This window comes from Pinus tabuliformis, chromosome 3_1, assembly GCF_031772625.1.
Source record: "Pinus tabuliformis cultivar Carrire ecotype Pingquan chromosome 3_1, CPIR1, whole genome shotgun sequence".
Taxonomy (NCBI): Eukaryota; Viridiplantae; Streptophyta; class Pinopsida; order Pinales; family Pinaceae; genus Pinus; species Pinus tabuliformis.
This window is the reverse complement of record NC_142301.1, coordinates 791,887,328-791,907,955: the sequence shown is the minus strand read 5'-3', so window position 1 is coordinate 791,907,955 and position 20,628 is coordinate 791,887,328. Positions and strand designations below refer to the sequence as shown.

The window sequence follows — 20,628 nt, the reverse complement described above, 5'->3', positions numbered from 1 at the left end:
TAGTTTTAAATTTTGTATTAGCATATGAGAGAGTCGAGTCTTTTTAGCAGCAGTTTCTCATCCTTTGTTTGAACCTTATTTTCTTCGCAAGATAGTTGACTCCACGAGGCACTGATATCACTTTCTTCAAATAATTTTGAATCTTTAAAATCTTGTGCAATCTAAAGCAAGTATTGGTTGCTTAGCTGTGTCTCCCAAGTTGGTTGGTTCCCAACTAATTTTTCATTTTTCCATTTCCATAGGGTCTACCCCCCTTAGTCTGTTATTAGGATACAACTCAAACGGAGTGATATGGGGATTAGTGTGACAAACCCCGATTTGAGCCGTTTTCGTGGTGCCTAGACATTCTGTGCGACAACAGTATCCAACTAATAGTTTCACCAATATTGTTTGAAATGTCATGGTCTAGTAAACATTATGTAACTATAAATAAGCTATGTCAATCCAAGATTCCTATATTGATTTACTATCTACTGAACAGAGTCTAATCTAACTGCCTCAAGGACCAAATTCCTTTCCTGTGGATAGCCGCAAAGACAAAGTTCTTAGCTGCAAGATCACCATTGCCTCAGGGACTGAAACCTCCTTTCTATGGGCAGTCGCAAAGACAAAGTCTTCGATTTCGCCGCAAGATCACTTGCCTTAGAGTTTGAACCTCCTTTCTATGGGTGACCACAGAAACAAAATTGTGTACACTAAGCCGCAAGATCACTTGCCTCAGGGTCCAAACCATCTTCTGTGGGTGGCTACGGAAACAGAGCTATGTGTTGAGCCGAAGGACCACTTGCTTAAGGGACCGAGCCTCAAACCATGCCCTAATAGAACTCGAACTTCATCTACCAAGCCGCAGAGTCGCAGACTTAACTGTAGCTTGACTACATATTAAGGCCTCATCAATCATCCATTCCTCAATAAGCCACAAAACCGCACCCTTTAGCTAACTAAAACCAATATCAAATCAATCAATTAAAGCAGATAAGTAGATAGAAAGAGATGACTAACTAGGATGGAATCTTTCACCACCGAAATCAAATAGAAGCTAGCTAGGATGGGATCACCTACACTGAAACTGTTGATTTTTGTGTAGCATCAAGAAGTACTCTTGCATGCTAAAAGACCTCCTAAATCGGTCTAGAAAAATTATGGAAATCAAAATAGAATAAAATTTATTTTTGGGTTTCATGTAGGCTCAAAAGGGACAAGTTGGTCCCACCATGAAAAGGTGTGTCCCTTGGGGAAATGCACTCATTTGAATTGTATGTTTACTCATCATCAAACTTGTTTACGGACTTCATAGGCTAAAATTAGATGAGGTAGACCTCATATAAATAAAGGTTGCCTCATTCATTTCATTTCATCATCACTTGTGGACTATTTCGGCCCTCTGAGAGATTTTTGCCTAGCTCTTGTAGCTTGCTACTCTTGTGGAGATGAGATCTTTATACATTTTTGCTATTCGATACTAGACCTTGTTGTGGAGACATCAATTTGGGATAAAGATGGATTGTTCACTGATATCTTGTGAGTACTTTTACTGTTGAATACCTTTTATGGTTATTATATGTAATATATTTTTGCTAGGGTTTCTACATTTCTTGTCTAAATGCATATCTTTATATGAAAATTTTGGTGAAATGTTGCATTCTTTAATTATCAATCATGAGCATCCCTTGAGAACCTCCTAGAGAGCTTTTCTCTTGAAGTGATAGATAGGGTTTTGAAAGTGGAAACTTCGGGTTCCCCCTTACTCCTTTCAAGTGTTTGATATTTCCATAGTAATTTTACTTACCCAAGTAGTTAGTACGTATTGGCTTCCACATACATGGTCAAAAGTCAAAAAATTCAAAAATATCTTACTTTTCTCTTAAAATTTTGGCCTTGAAATTTTCGAACCCTGAGAATTTTGGCCCTTCAAGGCAAGCAACTAGGGTTAGGGTTTGAATCCCAATTCAACTAGGGCATAAGCGTTGAACTGGTTGAAGGACGTTCTATCTTGTTGAGCCTTAAAACATCAAAATCTAGCAATTTGCATGGACAGGAGTCCCTTCTAGAGCTGATGTCATCAACCTTGGGCAATTCTAGGGCTAGAAAAAACCCTAATTTAGCACTAAGGCTTCAACTTAGGATCAATTGAAGGTTTGTGGATCTTGTTGTTGATTATATCATTATAACAAATCTTCTCCCTTGTCAATTTTCCACTATTTTATGTTGTAAAAATCACTTTATAACAATTCTTCTTCCAATAGCAATCAATTATCCACTGGCAGTAGGCAATTGTAGATAGAAAAGTAAACCATATGCACAATAGAAGACAACCAAGAACAATAGAGACACAATATTTTGGTCAAAGAACAGGGAAAAACCCCACAAAGGGAAAAACCCCACAAAGGGGAAAACCCTTTCCAAATTCTTCTTCTATTAGATTGTCATAAAATGTTTAGCAAAGAGATCCATAGTCCAAGTACATCAACAACTTAAAGGTCAAAGCCTGGACTATCCAAACCAATCAGCCAATATCCAATCAAATATGAGACCAAAAGTCAAATATCGTAAAAAGTCAAATCTGCAATTTCTGGTCAAAGTCAATAGCAGTCAACATTGCCTAACCAGTCAACAATCAATGATCAAAGAGCTCCAAAAAGTTCGGTCAAGGCAGCAAAGAATTCGGTCACCTTCACTTCAAATTTGGTCAACGCACCAAGTCAATATGTAGTCAAACCTACCATAGATCTGCCATCAAACCTGCCTTATATCTGTAGTCAACTGTGGTGAAAGTGCCTAGAAAATCTCGACCTCTCTCCTAAATTTGGCTTCCAAGAACAGATCCAAATCCCAAGTCAAACCAAGCCCAAAAACCCTAAGGCCAACATTGGTCAAAGGTGCCAAAACAAAAAAGTCAACATAGTCAACAAGAATACTCTCTCTCCTCTTTGCACTTGTGAGCTCAAACCTGCAATTTTCAAAGCTAATCAAACCAAATGAAGTAGGATGAATGTGTGATGTGATGCCTCAAAGTGATGCCAAGTGATGTCTATTTATATGAGGTTGTGGGGGTCGAATTTCCTCCTCTAGGCTAGCTCGAACATTTTGATGTGACATGGTCCAACATTAAAATAATAATTTTCCCATGTGCAAATTAAATTCATCCAAGGGCTAGTAGGGTCTCCTTAGGGTGAGAAGGGCTTCCCAAAGGAAAGAATTTCTCCCTAAGCTACCAAATTTCAACATCTCTCCTTTTATGCCTAGTTGTGCTATTTTTGAGTCATACATAAAAAACCCCTAGTATACAAGTCCCTTTATAAGTTGCGTCTAAGGTGCACTATTCCTTGTCTTGTAGAATTGAACCTTGTCCTTAGCTTGAGTATCTTAGAGGGGCCTATTCAATTGTCACCTCTGAACTAGTGCTTCAGAATATCTATTAGGTGGCCAACACCAAGAAGCCTCCCTTATGGTGAAATTCCACTAAAGAGCAAAAGGTGGAGTGTTGTGGTCACAGTGGGCCTCCATCTCATTGTTGTCCCTTGGTCTAGTTCTTGTCTTGTGAGCCCTCTCACAAGACCTGCTAGATTTTGAGGCAACACCTTGCACATACAATTGTTGTTGGGATTATGGTGGTCAGGCTTGAGCACGAAAGTCATTAATGATTCACCCTTGCTGGGAAGCTATAATCCACATTGGTGGTTAGTAGGTGGGTTTTCGGGTCACACATTTTATGGGTTTGGGGAAGCTGACCTAAACCATGCTCCCACATCTTTGAATCTTTGCCTTGTACACAATATGTGAGTTATTTTAATGTGATCAACTGCTTAATTTGGATATCAATGATACCCGCCATACCTTGTGTTAAAGCCCCTAGTGATTCATGTGATCATTTTGCAGCTACTCCACTTTCCTTATGGCATTTCTATTCTAACTTAAACATGGCATCAGAGCTGAGGGACTGAGTTTCCCTAGCCAATGCCACTTACACTAAAGCTCATTTGAGTTCTTTTTGCTTCACTGTCTCGAAGAAGACATGAAGCATTGTTAATTTGCAAAAGATCTCAAAAACAAAGACCTTCGTTCAAAGCTTGGTAAAGCTTATTTTCAGGTTAGGTTAATTTTTTACCACGGTACTTCTAGAGTTTTTTTATGCATGATTGATCATTGCACATTGATTTGCTAGTATTTTCCCAATCTATTTTCTAAAAGTTTGGGTTTTAGTTTTTGGCACTACTATTAAATTTGGAGGTTAGGATCTAGATATCAACATAGTTCTATTTAGCTTCAAAAAATTTACCTATGATAGTAAAAGGCAGTTAATTAATAAGTTCATCACTTTCCCCATTTTGACTCATACTTGCTAGCATCCTACAGATCTTGATTCTGGGTAAAGCCTTCTCAATCTTCTATAAATAAGGAGTTGGAAAGAACCCATTGTGTCTAATTTGCACTTATTTTAAATTGCAAAAACATCAAAATATTCACCATCCTTTTACCATACAAATGCCTCCAATCTAATTGACCAACCAGAACTCATAGTACTAAAAGTAACAATTCAATCTGCAGAAGTAGCTGCATGCCAGTAATGAACTTGCCTTCTACTTGCCTTGTGACAAACATACAATCTAATTGACCAACTGGAATTCATAGTACTAATAGTTGCATTTCAATCTGCAAAAGTAGCTGCATGCCATTAATGAACTTGCCTTCTTTCCTTCTGACAAACATCGACTGTTAAATAGTAGAGTGTCTTTGACATTCATTCCAAAGTGGCGCAATGCAGCAAGGTTTTCATCTTTCTTACTGAAGTAAAATTCAAAACTTTATATTAAATCCCAACATTTCAGCTGTTTTGAGCCTGTTCTCAAACTTGAATGCCATATTTATATTTCCTCTTTTTGATAAGTGTGCCTTTTTATTTACATAAAGATATTTACAATCAGAATTGCAAAAAGTGGAAGGGTATATACAGTGAATTTCATAACCTCTTCCTGAGAACTACTAAAGCAGAAATAAAAACAGAATACTCTGTGCAATTTACTTTCAAAGAGGGAAGCATTCATCAAAGAATATCTACTAGTAGACCGTACCCCTATTTTCTCTTTATAGTACAAGAGAAAAGAATATGCAGTTGATATTTCCTTCTTAAGACCTAGATCCTATCCAAAATTCAGATCCAGGAAAATAAAAAATAAGGGATGAGAAAGAGTATCTTTCATTATTTTTGCTTTTCATTTAGACATCACACATAAATATGAATTAAACCCACCAATAAACTTCCAGTTCTCTTTATTGTCATCAACTGAAGCAAACTGAAAGCTGGGTAACAGGTGTAAATGTGTGAGACCAGACTCAGCCAACTTCTTCAAATGGCACACACCTGCAGAATCCTATTGAGAGTAATATGTAAGTGACAATTACAACAACAATTCTCCAATATTTTTGCAATGTATTCTGCAAGGGAATGTAATTAAAATAACCATAACTCTAATTGCAAAAATCCAAATGCTTTACTGAATAGTATAAAAATGTAAGATTACTGACAAGACATTTCAGAATAAAGCATATACGTTTTATGACAAGACCCTTATTTCCTACTATGTCATTTTCCTTTCTTTTCTTTCAGGGGGGAGATGCCCTAGGCACTCTTTCCATCTTGTGGTAAGTTATCAGTGTTATCCAGTAGCTTGTGTGTAACACCTAGGCTAAAAAATTCCCCCCATTTGATCCAGCCTACCAGCCAGCAGCCCCACCGTCATCCGGAGACAGCCAGTCTCAAATGCCTATCAGCCATTCTCCCGTCAGTATTTTATTTCATCTAGCCAGTTCACCAAATGAAGGTGAGTCTTCAAATATACGGTATGCTAGCCATTTTTGTATACAAGTGCTTTCATTTAAAGGTTAAAGGCATTCTAGTGTGGATCACAGGTTAAATTGGATGATTAACTGCATTTGACTGTACTCTTGTTCCCCTCCATCTTGGTGGTTAGCACCCCTCCCTAGTCCAGGGTGACCTTCCTTGCGTCCTTTTCTTTCAATGCCTAGAAAGGGTATGTTGACCACTCCATGTCAACTATCCTATAGCAGTACACATTTTTGCAAAGGAATTCCATCATGTTTGAGCAGTCACATATTTAGAATTCATCATCATCATTCATCAGTTTATCAAAGTTGTAACTCCAAATTTTGCAGCCTTGTGGGCCTTTATTGTAAATATGATTCTAGTATGACTATAAAGCCATGTAAAAAACCTAGGTAAGCTTAAGAATTTTTGCTATCGAGTTTCATCCTAAGGAAATTTTTAACCTCCCCGAACTGTGTGTGTTTGTAAACATAGATAATCGGCAGAGTTTTTCTCCCAGACATTCACCCAAAGCTAGGGTGGGATTCGATGGTAATGTCTTAAGTCCTAGTGTATCGAGTCTATGTATTTTCATCATACTAGATCATGTCTTGAGTCTCACAGAATTTGGTTGAGTCTAAGTGTCTATTTTTAATTATTAAATTTCCAGTTGGTTAGGAAATTTAATAATTTGGATGTAAAATTGTAAAATCAAAAGTTCGTAAAAGTTGAAGGGGGTAGGGTACTCATAATTAGAACTTCGACACCTCAGTTTAATGTTTGGACACCTTTTGAGGGTTGAAATTATGTCTTTCCCCTCGAATTATTTTTATTTTGGGTTTTTTTGAAAAAATGAATTTTCGAAGAGGGTAGTCTTTCCCAGGGAAGAATTAAATTTGACAAACTCAATTTCAAGGCAGAAAATCCTACAAGAAATTCGATGGAGCCAGAAAATAATTATTTAAAAAAAATGGGTCTAGTTGGTTGAAGAAAATCTGTGGGTCCAAAAGAAGTCCAATTTTCAAGGTCCTCCATCAAGGAAAAAGTCAATTTTTCCTAGTCCAAAAAAAGGTCAAAATAATGTTTTTGGGATTTTTCTATAGATTGAGCCTAAGGCTCCTCATTCTGACATCTGATCTTTGGATTGTGTACTTTCTCTTAAGCTCAGTAATTTTTTTATGCAATAAAGCAAAAGACTTTGGGTGTCATACTACAGTGTTTTTTCTCAGTTTATTATGGTAATGTGTATTGTCATGTGTTTATAATTTCTACCTGGTTTTGAATTCTTGTTAAATTCATTAGCCATTTGGATCTATAGCTACTCGTTTGCATCTATATTTGGATTTGAGCATTGTTGATCAGCTAGACCTGGTGATTTCATGTTTGAATCTCTAGGCCTTCTTACCACTGTGTGAATTATTCCTTTCGGGTTTTAACCAGATTTGTTGAAGTTGTTTTGGTAGAAATATTTTTGTGAGTAGGTATCGAGGACTTGGGATCGTTCTTGTTTGAATCAACTAAGTACTCAAGCTAGGCATCTGGTGAAGTTCTTGCTTGAACCACCCACTTACCTGGCATGTAATAACTACGAAACCATAGTGGGGTTTTTCCGAAGTCTCATCATAAAATAAATTAAAGGGGGTTTTCTTTGCCATCCATTTAAAGGGAAAATCCTATTATTTTCAATTTTTTTAATTTATTGAGCTTTAATTGATAAATATGCTTTTTAAAGAGCTATTTTCATTGTGAATATTTGTGAATAATATTTGTAAACATTTTATTTTGAACTTTGTAAATATCATATTTGTAAATATTTTATTTTATATTATTTTTTTTAAATAATATTTGTAAATGTTTTTTTATGTGTTTCAAATTTTGTAATTGATGTGAATAATATTCATATAATCTTTTGTATCCATAACTCTTTTATATATATCTTTGTCTCGACCATATTCGTCTTCTTCGTAGATTTAGAGAGAGCATGGAAATTTTATGTTGTTTGCAGGGTGCCGAGTAGGAGGAAGGGCTTAGCCTGTACCTAGCCTCCACGGCTAGGGCTTGAGACCACATGGATTACCATTTTGATGGTTGCCCTATTCTTATAAAATTTCTCTAAAGGTTGCAAGCTCCTAGAGCTATTCTAGCTATCAAATTTTGCTTGGTTTACATTTGTGCGCCATACATAAATTATTTTTTCTTAGCAAGGGTTTATTGCTAAGTTGTAGGAAACAATGGAGAAGGGTCAGTTTCCTACCAAAAACGAAACGGAAATGAGGAAACTCGTACCGTACGGCTTGGAAATGCGTTTCGGGCCGTACTAATTTGTTTCTCGAGGAGGAAACGTGGCCAGTACGGCCGGAAACGAGTTTCCAGGCTGTACAACAGAGTTTCCTCATCTAACTTGACTTTTTCTTGTATTTTTTTTTTATTTTTTTGCTTCTAATTTTTTATTGGGCAACTAAAATATCTTCTCGATGCCTCTCAAGTTATAAAAAAGAGGATTTTTTTGAGTGGGGCAGCCTAATGTTCAAGCCTATGGCCCTAGTGTTGATATGCAGTTCATGGTAATGTTAAATTCTTAATGTAAAAGTGACATTCTCCTTTATTTTTCATTTTCATCATTTTACTTAAATTTTTAACATTACCATGAAATGACTCAAGATGTTTGAGAGTGGTTTTGCCCTCATTGGATTTCATATGGAGAAAGTAGAATTTTAGATCTCACTCAAAATCTAGCAGAGTTATCTGTTTTTCAGGATTTCAGGATTGGGGGGATTGCAATGTTTCCATTGGATTTTGTCATGTACTAGTATGGAACTTGTATTTAATCAAGAGAACCAAGCCCTCTATGCAGCAGAGACTCCCAATAATCAAGAGCACGTAGAGTACTAGGGTATGGAACTTGTATTTAATCAAGAGCACTAAGGTCATTCGACTATGTAGGAGGAGACTCCCAATCAAGCACGAGACAAGAAATTAGAAATTTCTCGTGGCTGATTTTAGATATTGCTATTTTCATTATTTGATCATTCATGAGTAAATGTGATGTAAATTTAGAGCCTTGTAGTTTATGCATTGACAATTGACAATTTAAGCATAATGTATTAAATTAAAATGTATCATATATGCTTTATGATTGCAAATATTTCTTAAATGTCCTAATATATATATATATATATATATATATATGCATTTCCCTGTTTCCAAAATTTGGGGGGGTCATGTTTCGTTCCCGTGCCCGTTTCGGAAACTTGTACCCATTTCCCCATTTCGTGCTACTTAGGTTTATTGGTACATTTTTTGATCTAGCAGAAACTGAACACTTGTTTTGACAGGAATGTTCAGCAAATCCATGGGCAAGAAATCGATTTTATAGCCTCAAGCCTTCCTTGTTACAGATCAAAATTTCTGAGGGTTTCTAAAAATTTCTGGGTAAAATTTTATTACAATCGCAGGAGCAGAAGGGGCTAAATGACCCCAGCAAAATTACCTTGAAGAGGGCGTAGGGCTTAGTCCTTGTCTCCATCCAGCCGCAGGCATATGTTTTTCTTAAGGTTAGATTTTGTGGCTCTTCAAATAATTTTTTCTTGCAGGAGAAACGAATTGATTTGGGTAATTTTTCATTGAATTTCTTTGTGAAGATCCCCTTATAGTTGACCTTGTCTGATTGCACACTTTTTTGAAGAGATTTTCTTTTCTTTTCTTTTTTGGAGAAATCGTGGGCTCAGAAGCCCCTCCTTTATATCAAATCCAAGATGGCTTTTCCCAAGAAATTTAGCAAAAAAAATTCGATAAATTTCACAGGGCCGCAAGTTTTTTTTTTAGGTTCAATTTTTGTGGGTGATTGACTCTTTTTTGCAGTCAGGAAACAAGCAATTCGTGGAGACCGCAAGCGCTTTAGGGTTTTAAATCCTTGCTCTCCATTTTCATAATTAACCCTAAATTTCTTGCAGTAATTACTGAAAAAAAAAAAAAATGAAGAGGGTCTCAAAAGAATTTTTTGGGCATATCTTCTTGTTTGATGAATTTCTATTGAAGCTGCAGGGATCTAGAGCCTATATCTGGTGCATTTGTCTTGCTTCATCTAACATTTGGTTGTGCAGTGATAAGCGAGGAGGTTTGGAGGTTTGTCACCAAAATTTTCAAGCAAAAAGTCAACCAATTGAAGGCCTATCCTCTTGCACAATTCTTGGCATAATCAAAATCCTTTGGAAGGGATTTCCCTCTCCAAGCCAAGTGCACATTCATAGCTTTTAATCTTTAGAAGAAACCGAGCCCTGGAACCTTAACGAAATTACCCTTAAATCTTTAACAAAATTTAAATTAAAATTTGGGTCCTTTTCTTGGGCAAGGTAGTGAGCTGCATTGCAACCGCATTTATTTTTGTTGGAAGACCATGACGTTTTGGGAAGAGATCCATCTCTTTGGAAAAGGTAGTCATCAAGAGAGTAGAATCCTGATAGAGGTCAAATACACCTTTGATTTAAAATTTAACTTGAGGTTCTTTATCCAAGTGTGAAATATTGAAGGCCTGGAAAATTTGTCAATTTACCAGTGAAATATTTTCCAGTCTTTTGACCAGGAGCATTCTCACTATCTGGTGTAATCGAGTGGAGGACTAATCTTTTGTTGTTTGCAAGAAAGACGTTAACAGATCTTAGAAAATCATTTTGAGCTTGAAATTCAAAATTTTTAGAGGATCTTATCCTCTAACCAGTGAGCAGAATTGATCATCAAGTCATTCCTTTTTAGTCAGTGAACAAAAATGATCTGATGTATTATTTTGAGTTGCTTTCAAACTGTAATCAAATTTGGATCAGCACTGTCACTTGAGGAGGAAAGTTGTCATTAAGTTTTTCTTATCATTGTAAGCTCCTAGAGTTGGAAAAGAGACCTTCCTTTCTGCCTTGAAGGGCCTCTTTTCGCTTGTAACCTCTCAGAAATAAAAGGATTATTTGTCGTTTTGAGAGAGCTTGTAATCTCATTCCAAGGCATCCTTTCTCCTTATTTAAAGGGAGAAGTTACTAACTTACTAACTTCCTCTAATTTAGATCTAGCTGTTAATCATTTCACTGCATCCAAATTTCATTTCATACTAACTTGCATTGCTACTTGATCAAATTGCATTTGAATGCTTACTGTCTTGTGTCATTTGCAAACTTAAATATTGTTAAGTAGTCTCTCAAAATCACTGTTAGCAATCTCATTTGCCATCTAATAATTGTAAGTTTCTCTACATTTCTCTACTTGTTCAACTGTCTAATGAGTAAAAAAAATATTGAAGAGCATTGTTAATCTAAGGCATTTGGGAAGTTGCTCTAATTTCTAAATTGCATCATTACTAATGTCTCATTGAGCAATATTTGTTTTGCTTCATTAATCATTGTTCTAAGATGGTCATCTTGTGCTCATAAGCATGTTTAAATCATAAGTAAAATGGCCATTTATCTGATTGTATCTCATTGAATCAATCGTAACTTGTTGACATTTGCATTCTCATCTTGCATTTTAGATCCAATTTGCATCCTAAAATTTACCTCGAAGCCTAAGTTTGGTTGAAAGAAAATTAGGGCCACCTTCTTCATCTAATTTACAAAGTTCAGACCCTCACTTGTGGTTAACAGTGTCCTTGCAGTCACCAGGGCCACAGCCCCTGCATCATCGGAGGCACTCAAGTGGGTTAAAATTCTAGGGAAGGTATCGTTGATATACCCTTAGCTACCTTTCCCTGGGTTTCTCTCCACAACTTACATTTGAGACTAGCTTCAAAACAATTGAGGAGAGGGTTTCATCTAGATTAGGCATTTTAATTAAAATCAACCAAGATTTTGCACTCCACCTAGTTTAGTTTTGCACTCAATTCCTCTAACTTTTCATCTCTTGTGGCATAAATATCATTGTGGGTATTATATCTTCTGTCAGTATTGTATCATTGTTCTTGTACTCATCTTTGATTGTATTGCTCATTGTCTATTTACATGGTCATTCCTATCTTGAGCTCTCTATTGAAAGTACAAGCTATTTATGTTGTGCAAGTTATTTTTATCTGCTCATATTTGATATTGTGCCATTTCTAACCAGTGTTGTGAACATCGTGATTTTTTTGCCAAAACGATTTTAATCGCCGATTTTTTTGGCGATTTTTCTATTTGCAAAAAATCGCGAAAAAAACACAATCCGATCTTTAAAAATCATGGACAGCGGAAACATCGAGTTTAAAGGGCTGATTTTTGGTTTTTTTGTGTCATTTTCTTCAGACAATGGGCAACTTTGAGAGCTGAGGAGGAGGAGAAGTCATCTACAAGGGCAAGAGAGGAGAAAAGCAAAGGAATTTAGCATCCCAAACAAGAAAAATTGAGTTTGGACCAAGTTTCTTCAGCAAAGCGTGGTTTCCAGGTATGGGCATCAACTTTGGCCCTTTTTTTGTTTTTTTCATGTTTTTGCTTGGGTTTCTATAACCCATTGATTTCAATGATTTTTGAGTGGATTTTATTGTGTTTTTTTCATTTTTGTTGCATAGAGTGGAGAGGTTTCATTTTGGTCAAAAATGCAAAAACTTGAATGTTAGATTTGCAAAAACTTGGGTTTGAATGTGCATTATTTCCATTATTGTTGCATTGAGTTGAGGTTTTTTTTTGTCAATGTGTTGTATGTAATTTTTTTATTTTTCTAACTTGCAATTCTTCTTGTGCCCTACGTTCAACCTCAAACTTCATCTTACATTAAAACTCAAGAGTTCAACAAAGTTACAAACATGCCAAGGAAATTGGACCCTCTATGGGAATTTGGTGACCTTGATGGAGGGTTTGACAAATCAAACTTGACTTGCAAGTTATGTGGGCATCATATGACAGGGGGGGTATACAGACGGGCGGGCGGCTGGTGGCTAGTTGATTCCACCCCCCTAGTGGTTGGTTGATTCCTAGAATCAACCAACCACCAGTGACCCGCCCGGCTGGTGGCTGAATGATTTCGGGAATCAACCAGCCACCAGCCGGGGGTGATTTCGGGAATCAACCAGACGGCTGGTGGCTGGTTGATTCCCGGAACCACCCAGCCACCAGCTGGTCGGCCGGCTAGTGGCTGGTTGATTCCCGAAATCATCCCGAAATCAACCAGCCACCATCCTCCCCCCCGGCTAGTGGCTGGTTGATTCCGGGAATCAACCAACCACCAGCCGGCGACCCGACTGGTGGCTGGTTGATTCTGTGAATCAACCAACCACCAACTGGCCGCTTGGTTGGTGGCTGGTTGATTCCCGGAATCACCCAGCTAGTGGCTGGTGGCTGGTGGCTGAGTTATTCCGGGAATCAACCAGCCACCAGCCGAGGGTGATTTCGGGAATCAACCAGCCACCAGCCGGACGGCCAGCTGGTGACTGGGTGATTCCGGGAATACACCAGCCACCAATTGGTCGCCCGACTAGTGGCTGGTTGATTCTGGGAATCAACCAGCCACCAGCTGGCCGCCCAGCTGGTGGCTGGTTGATTCCGAAAATCAACCAGCCTCCCGCCCAGCTGGTGGCTGGTTGATTCCCAGAATCAACCAGCCACCAGCTGGCCGCCCGACCGGTGGCTAGTTGATTCCCCGGCTGGTGGCTGGTTGATTCCCGGAATCACCCAGCGACCAGTCGGGCGGGCGGTTGGTGGCTGGTCGGTTGGTGGCTGGTTGATTCCCGGAATCAACCAGCCACCAACCGCCCACCCGGCTGGTGGCTGGGTGATTCCGGGAATCAACCATCCACCAGCCAGGCGAACAGCTGGTGGGTGGTTGTTTCCGGAATCAACCAACCACCAACCGCCCACCCGGCTGGTGGCTGGGTGATTCCAGGAATCAACCATCCACCAGCCGGGCGGACAGTTGGGGGGTGGTTGTTTCCCGGGAATCAACCAGCCAGCAGCCGGCCGGGAATCAACCAGCCACCAGCCGAGCCGGGCGTGCTCCTGGTTGATTCCCGGAATCAACCAGCCGCCCACGCGGCTGGTGGCTGGGTGATTACAGCCAGGCGGTCGGCTGGTGGCTGGTTGATTCCGGGAATCAACCAGCCACCCGCCCGGCCCAGTTGGGGGAATCACCCAGCCACCTGCCAGGCAGCCGGCTAGTGGCTAGTTGATTCCCGAAATCAACCAGCCGCCCGCCCGGCTAGTGGCTGGTTGATTCCGCCTGGCTGGTGGCTGGTTGATTTCCAGAATCACCCAGCCACTATCCGCCCGCCCGGCTGGTGGCTGGTTGATTCCCGGAATCACCCAGCCGCCCGCCCAGCTGGTGGCTGGGTGATTCCGGGAATGAACCAGCCACCAGCTGCCCGCCCGGCTGGTGGGAATCACCCAGCCACCATCCGCCCGGCCGGTTGATTCCCGGAATCAAAAGCAAAAGGAGAGATAGTTAACATTTATCAAAAACCACAATTATTGGTTAACTATATTATAGACATTTGTTCAAATGAAGGAGATTGGGTTCTAGATTTATTTTCTGGCTCAGGTAAGTTTTATTATATGGAATTGAATTTCAATATGTTATTTTTTAATTAATATGTCATTGTACTAATTCAGTTCATTATTTCTTTTGTGCTTGATAATTAGATACAACGCTAGCATGTTGCCTTCAAAAAGGAAGAAATTGCATTGCAATTGAAAAAGATCCAGTACATATCAATTTCATTCAGCAAAGAATTAATGTACTTCAATTTCTTCCAGATGCAATGCAAGAAATTGGGTTGAATAAAGGGGACTTTAGTGAATCACGTGTGGCGAAAAATGCAAAGGAACCCCAACCACCATTACATGGAATGTTTGGAAAGACATACATTGGGAGATTCGCAGACATCAAAGACCCATTAGAAGAGGAAAGTGAGCAAAAAGAAACAGAAAATATTGTGGAAGAAGACAACGATGAAACTCTAGAGGACGAACAGTTTGGATTACGTGATATTGTTGATTAAATTTAAGTTATGCTTGTAAATCAAGCTTTGCAATGTTTTGACTTTGACATTTTATGAGAAGAATAAACACTCAATTAGGGTTGTTATACGTTCAATATCTGTAATATGTGATTTTCACATTGATTTTTAAGTTAATCATTATTTTTTGAAAAAAAAAAAGTGATTATTATTATTTTTTTGACATGAAATTCATAAAAAAAAGCTATTATTTAACCATTTTTAGTTAAAATTATCGTATAAAAATTGTGATTTTGACATGTCAATTCTAGCAAAAAATAATCAAAACGTGTAATTTTTTAGTTATATTTATATTAAAAATGGTTATTTTTATGTCCATTGTTAAAAAATATTGTTTTTTAGAAACAATTATTTCATGTGGATTGAAAAATTAATTAAGGATGTATAGATATGTAGAATATCGAAAATTCTAAATATCGACCTCCTAATTTAAAAATGCAAAACAATAAAAACCTCACTAAAAAAAAAATTAAAATTAAAATAAAAAACAAGAAAATGTGAAGAAAACGGTCACTTCAAAAATGATCAAATTTACAAAATAATTATTTACATTTTATACATTATAAAATTCAAAGCCAAAACACAGGTCTTTTAAAAAAAGGGGGTGATGCAGAATACTCACTTTTTAAAATTAGCATGAAAATCGCTACCATTCTAAAACGATTCTAAAACATAATGTACATAAAAAAATTAAAGTGTCAAAAACTATGCTCTAAAAATAACATGTTCGTTCTGCATCACCCCTTTTCAAAATCATGTCACTTTTTTTCTATCTCTACGAAACGGGTAACAGTATCAGTTCCCGTTTCAAAGTTTACATTGTTTAAATCCTTTATGAAGGCTAACATCTACTTCCAAGTGTGTAGAAATATTTTTTTTGAAGTTTGTTGAAGGATTACTTGGGCGTGGGAGAACTCTCCAATAGACTAACTCACTCTCAAGCTCAAGGATTGAAGGACCCAATCGATTTTGCCTCAAGGATCTTATCTTACAAATTACAAAGAGGGAGTTTCTTCTCCTTTGGCTCTCTTATATCACAAAAGCATAATTTAAATTCTTTCTTAATCTACGTGCTTCAAATAATTTATTTGGCTTCTAAAGCTATTGCAAAGGCTTGGCGTTTCTTGTTTGCACAAGGGAGTTGCTCTCTTGATTCATACATTTGGATTTACATTGAATATCAGTTTTTGACATGAAACCGTGAAGATAATTTTGTCCTCTTGTTTGCATTGTGTAGGTTAAAAGGAGGATTGGGGAGCTTCATCTTGAAAAGTGTTGTTTGAAGAAAAAAAACCTGATTTGTTTTGCAGCCCCAAATAGCTCACATTTGGGGCATATTTGAGGAAAAGAGAGATCCAAACAAATAACTCTTGTTTGCAGTACCTTTATAGCACATACTTGCAGCTGAAAATCAAAGAGGCAGTGGGCTTTAAAGCAAGCATTTTTTCAAGCCCTTAAGCATTTTCGAAGGCTGCCTATTTCTCCAAGAAGGTTGTGAGACAAAAGAGGCTTAGCCTCTAATTTTTGTACTATTTCCTAACTTTATGTTAAAGGCTGATTTTTGCATGTAAAAATTAGTCTTAATTTTTCAGATTTCAAAAGGCTTCTCATTTGCTCCTCATTTGCTTAGATTTCCAAGGAGAAGTTTGATTCTTCTTGAATACTATTTGTTAAAATTGGCAACTAGGGCCAAACTCCATATGGATCATCTTATTCATCGCTGATAATTTTTTTATTAAATTCCTCTCGTCAAGAGGTGTAAGATTGATCCAAAGATCATCCGATTCCGATAAGTATTTATGGAGATATGAATTTATTTTGATTATGGAATAATTATCAAGCCGACCAGCAACTCATGTAGGCTCAGAATCCCAACAGTCGCATCTATTCAATCATCAACATTTGTATATAAATACAGGAGATCTTTTCCTCATTTGGACATACTCTCTCATCACATCTCTCTCTCTCCTGCGCAGAAAAGAGGCTCTTCCCCTACTGCGCAGAAAGGAACTCTTCTCTCACATGTGTGGAAGGAAGGACGCGGATTTAGAGCTGCAACTGCAGATCGGAAGTTTGACCAGCGTTGACCATCTTTCTCTCTCTCAGAACTATGTTGTAGGTGGAACTGACTCTCCTCAGAAGGCTGCATTTTTTGGTGAAGGAATCAAGCCGATCCGACGGTCGGTTTGCAAGATATTATCTGCCCTAGTTGAGGGCTGATCTAGGGTTTTTTGCCGCTGATGTAAAATCAGATTTATGTACTATTTCTCTCTGTTGAATTATTGAAGATAAAAGAAGAATTGATCAAAGGGTTTCCCCATATTGGGGTTTGTCCCTGGCTAGCCGCCACATCTTGTGTCTCTTGTTTTTCTGTCAATCGTTTAATGTTCTATCTGCACTTTACTTAATGTACATGTGATTGTTAATCTGTGGATAATAATAAGAAAAGAAGTAAACTGCTCTAAGCATAGAACATACCATAAATTAACATGGTATCAGAGCTGAGGTGAAAACAAAGCCCAAGCAAGAGCAAGAGCAATCACCAAAGAGAAGATTGGCAAGGCTATCCTAAAAAGAACTATGGGGTCCTCAACACTCTTCCCTGCCGAAGGCAAGCTCCGTGAGAAAGCTAACAATCACGGATGGAAGATGTCTCTCAATCTAACCTTAAAATATCAAGGAGTGTTGGACCATGTGAGAGGCAATATTGTTGAGCCTCCATCGAATGCACTCGCTGCTGCCAGGAACAAATGGAAAACCGACGAAGTCAAAACAAAAAAGATCATCCGGGACTCTATCGACAAGTGCTTGGTGGCCTACATCTTCGACTTGAAAACCTCCAAGGAAATCTACGATAGACTAGTGAGTTTATTTAAAGTTAATGACACAAATCAAGTCTTGTTTCTTAGAAATAAGCTAAAGGAAATTAAGAAGGGCAAAGATGAGAGTATGCAAACATACTTCTTAAGAATCACCGAGATCAGGAACGATCTCCTATATATTGGGGAGATTATAACTGATAGGGAAATTGCACTCACGACTCTTGGAGGGCTACCATCTGAATGGTACGTGTTCAGGACTACTCTTCTCAACAATAATGTAATTCCTGGTTTCGAGGAATTAATGGCAAGATGCATTCAAGAAGAAACAAGGATAGAAGAGCAAGAAATGCCCATGCCTAAAGGTCCTCCTGCTATCTTTTCTTCTCATGTTAAGAAAAGAAATAATTCTGGGACTAAATCAAAAAGAAAAGGTGGACCTAAGGGTGGAAGAAAAGGACAATGTTACATTTGCGATAAAGCAGGTCACTATGCAAGAGAGTGCCCTGATTGAAGGGACTCACACCAGGACGATGATCAAAATCCCTCTCATGGCAATCAAAGGGATAGCAAATCTAATAGCAGAGGTAAAAGGAGTGCTCGAAATAAAGGAAGAGGACAATCATTCAAGAAGGCTAGAAATTCCTGGTATGAATCTAACACTGTTGACAATAAGCAGGATGAATATTATCTACCAGCTGCTCTATCTGCCTCTGCTCCTTCGAACTCACTGGGAATTTGGCTTATTGATAGTGATGCCTCAAGGCACTTCACTGGTTACAAAGAAGTTCTCCATAATCTGATAGAGAAATAAACTAACTTGGAAATTTCCCTTGGAGATAATATGAAATATCCTGTGAAAGGTGTAGGCAATGTCTCTCTTAAATTGAATCAAGGTAATACGATCCACTTATAGGATGTATTATATGTACCTGACCTCAAAAAGAACCTGGTGTCCATTTCGGCAATGGAAAACAAAGGCTACATGGTGGCTTTCATCAATGGCAAGGTACGTGCATGGAAAAACAATATTAAAGATGCCTTCACTCTTGGGTTTCGAGTTGATTCATTATATTAGGTCGGAGGAAGTCCGCTAGGTGTCATGTCTTGTGACACATCCAAAGCCTTGATCGAGAATCAAACCGTAAAGAAGATCAAGATCTTAAGGACTGATAATGGGACTGAATATGAATCTAATGAGTTTCATGACTTTTGTAAAGAGGCTAGCATTAAGAGGGAGACTACTACACCATATACTCCTGAACAGAATGGTGTGGCGGAAAGGAAGAACCGTACGATTGTGGAAGTTGTCTGTGCCATGCTCCATGATCAAAGACTTCCGAAGTTTCTATGGGCCGAAGCTGCAAGCACCGCCGTATATGTACAAAACCAATGCCCTCATCAAGCATTGGGTTCCAAGACTCCTGAAGAAATGTTCACCGGTAAGAAACCTGACGTATCTCACTTTAGAATTTTTGGAAGCCCTGTATATTTTCATGTGCCGAAAGAGAAAAAGAATAAATTAGGTGCATCTGGAAAGAAAGGAATCTTCGTGGGCTATGGTGAAAATACTAAGGGCTGTAGAATCTATGTAGCCGGTCAAAGGGAAGACGTGATTAGTCATGATGTCACCCTTGACGAAGATATGGCTCTCAACAAGGTGGACAATCTTCCTACTTTAAGGAGCTCTCAAGAAGCTGACACCAGGGAACCGAAAGAAAAAGATGATGTAACAATACCCGAACCCATGGATCCTATTGATCCCCCTGAGCCTTCCTCTTCTAAGAAGAGGCCCTCTTGGCCTAGGGGGCTGCTCGATGATGCTGAAGGACACACTGCACCCCGAGGAACCTTCAGTGAAAGTAAGGAACCTTCCAGGTATCAGGGATACCTAACCATCATAAGCACGATCATACAAAATGAGCCTTCATCATTCTCAGATACCGTCAAGCATCAAGTATGGAAGGATGCTATGACCAAAGAATATGAGTCTATTATGAAGAATGATGTCTGGGAAGTAGTTCCCAGACCCCAGGATAAGACAGTGGTCACTTCTAAATGGATTTACAAGATAAAGCATGCAACAGATGGAAGTACGGAAAAGTATAAGGCTCATTTTGTCGCTCGTGGCTTCTCCCAGAAGGAAGGTGTAGACTATGACGAGATATTTGCACCTGTTGCCAGATATACCACCATCCGCTCGATCATAGCCCTTACGGCTTCACAAGGATGGAACCTACATCAGATGGATGTCAAGACCGCATTCTTGCATGGTTCGATCAAAGAAGAGGTCTACGTGAAGCAACCCAAAGGATTTGAGATTTATGATCAAAAATTTCATGTATGCAGGTTGAAGAAGGCTCTCTATGGGCTGAAGCAAGCACCCCAAGCATGGTATGAGAAGATCGATAGCTACTTAATGAAGCTGGGATTCACTAGGAGTGAAGCCGATCCTAACCTTTACTTTAAGGTTGAAGATGACAAGCCTCTCATACTGGTGCTGTATGTGGATGACCTCTTTCTAACAGGTGCAGACCCTCTCATTCACAAATGTAAGAGGGAGTTGGCTTCTGAATTTGAAATGAAGGACCTAGGACTGATGCACTATTTCCTAGGACTTGAAGTCTGGCAGAAGCCAAGGGAAATTTTCCTATCTCAAGGAAAATATGTGGTGAAGATATTGGAAAGATTCGGTATGGTGGACTGCAAGCCTGTTACTACCCCGATGGAGCTTGACTTTAAGAAGTTAAGCGGTAGCGCTGCTGGACCTGTTTTACAAAATGCCACCGAGTATCGTCAACTCGTCGGAGCATTAATGTTCTTAGTGAACTCCCGTCCAGATATATGCTTCGCAGTCAACACGTTGAGTCAACATATGGTTGAACCTCACCACATACATTGGATTGGTGCCAAGAATCTGTTGAGATATCTTCATGGCACAATTACTTATGGGTTAAGATACACTGTCGGAGATGTGAGACTACTTGGATACACTGATGCTGATTGGGCAGGCAATGTGGTGGATC

General features: G+C 38.7%; 1 protein-coding gene across 5 annotated transcripts in view; it reads right to left on the bottom strand.

Moving 5' to 3' along the window:
* Positions 1 to 20,628, bottom strand: part of LDA (limit dextrinase) — a 433,493-nt gene that overhangs the window by 294,022 nt on the left and 118,843 nt on the right. For 4 of the 5 annotated variants that reach the window (XM_089411946.1, XM_089411948.1, XM_089411949.1 and 1 more), the window contains one exon: positions 5,252 to 5,372. The exons of the other annotated variant lie outside the window; for it this stretch is intronic. In XM_089411946.1, coding sequence (XP_089268072.1) covers positions 5,252 to 5,372 — 121 coding nt within the window. The remainder of the gene's footprint in view (positions 1 to 5,251; positions 5,373 to 20,628) is intronic. 5 annotated transcript variants of the gene reach the window in all.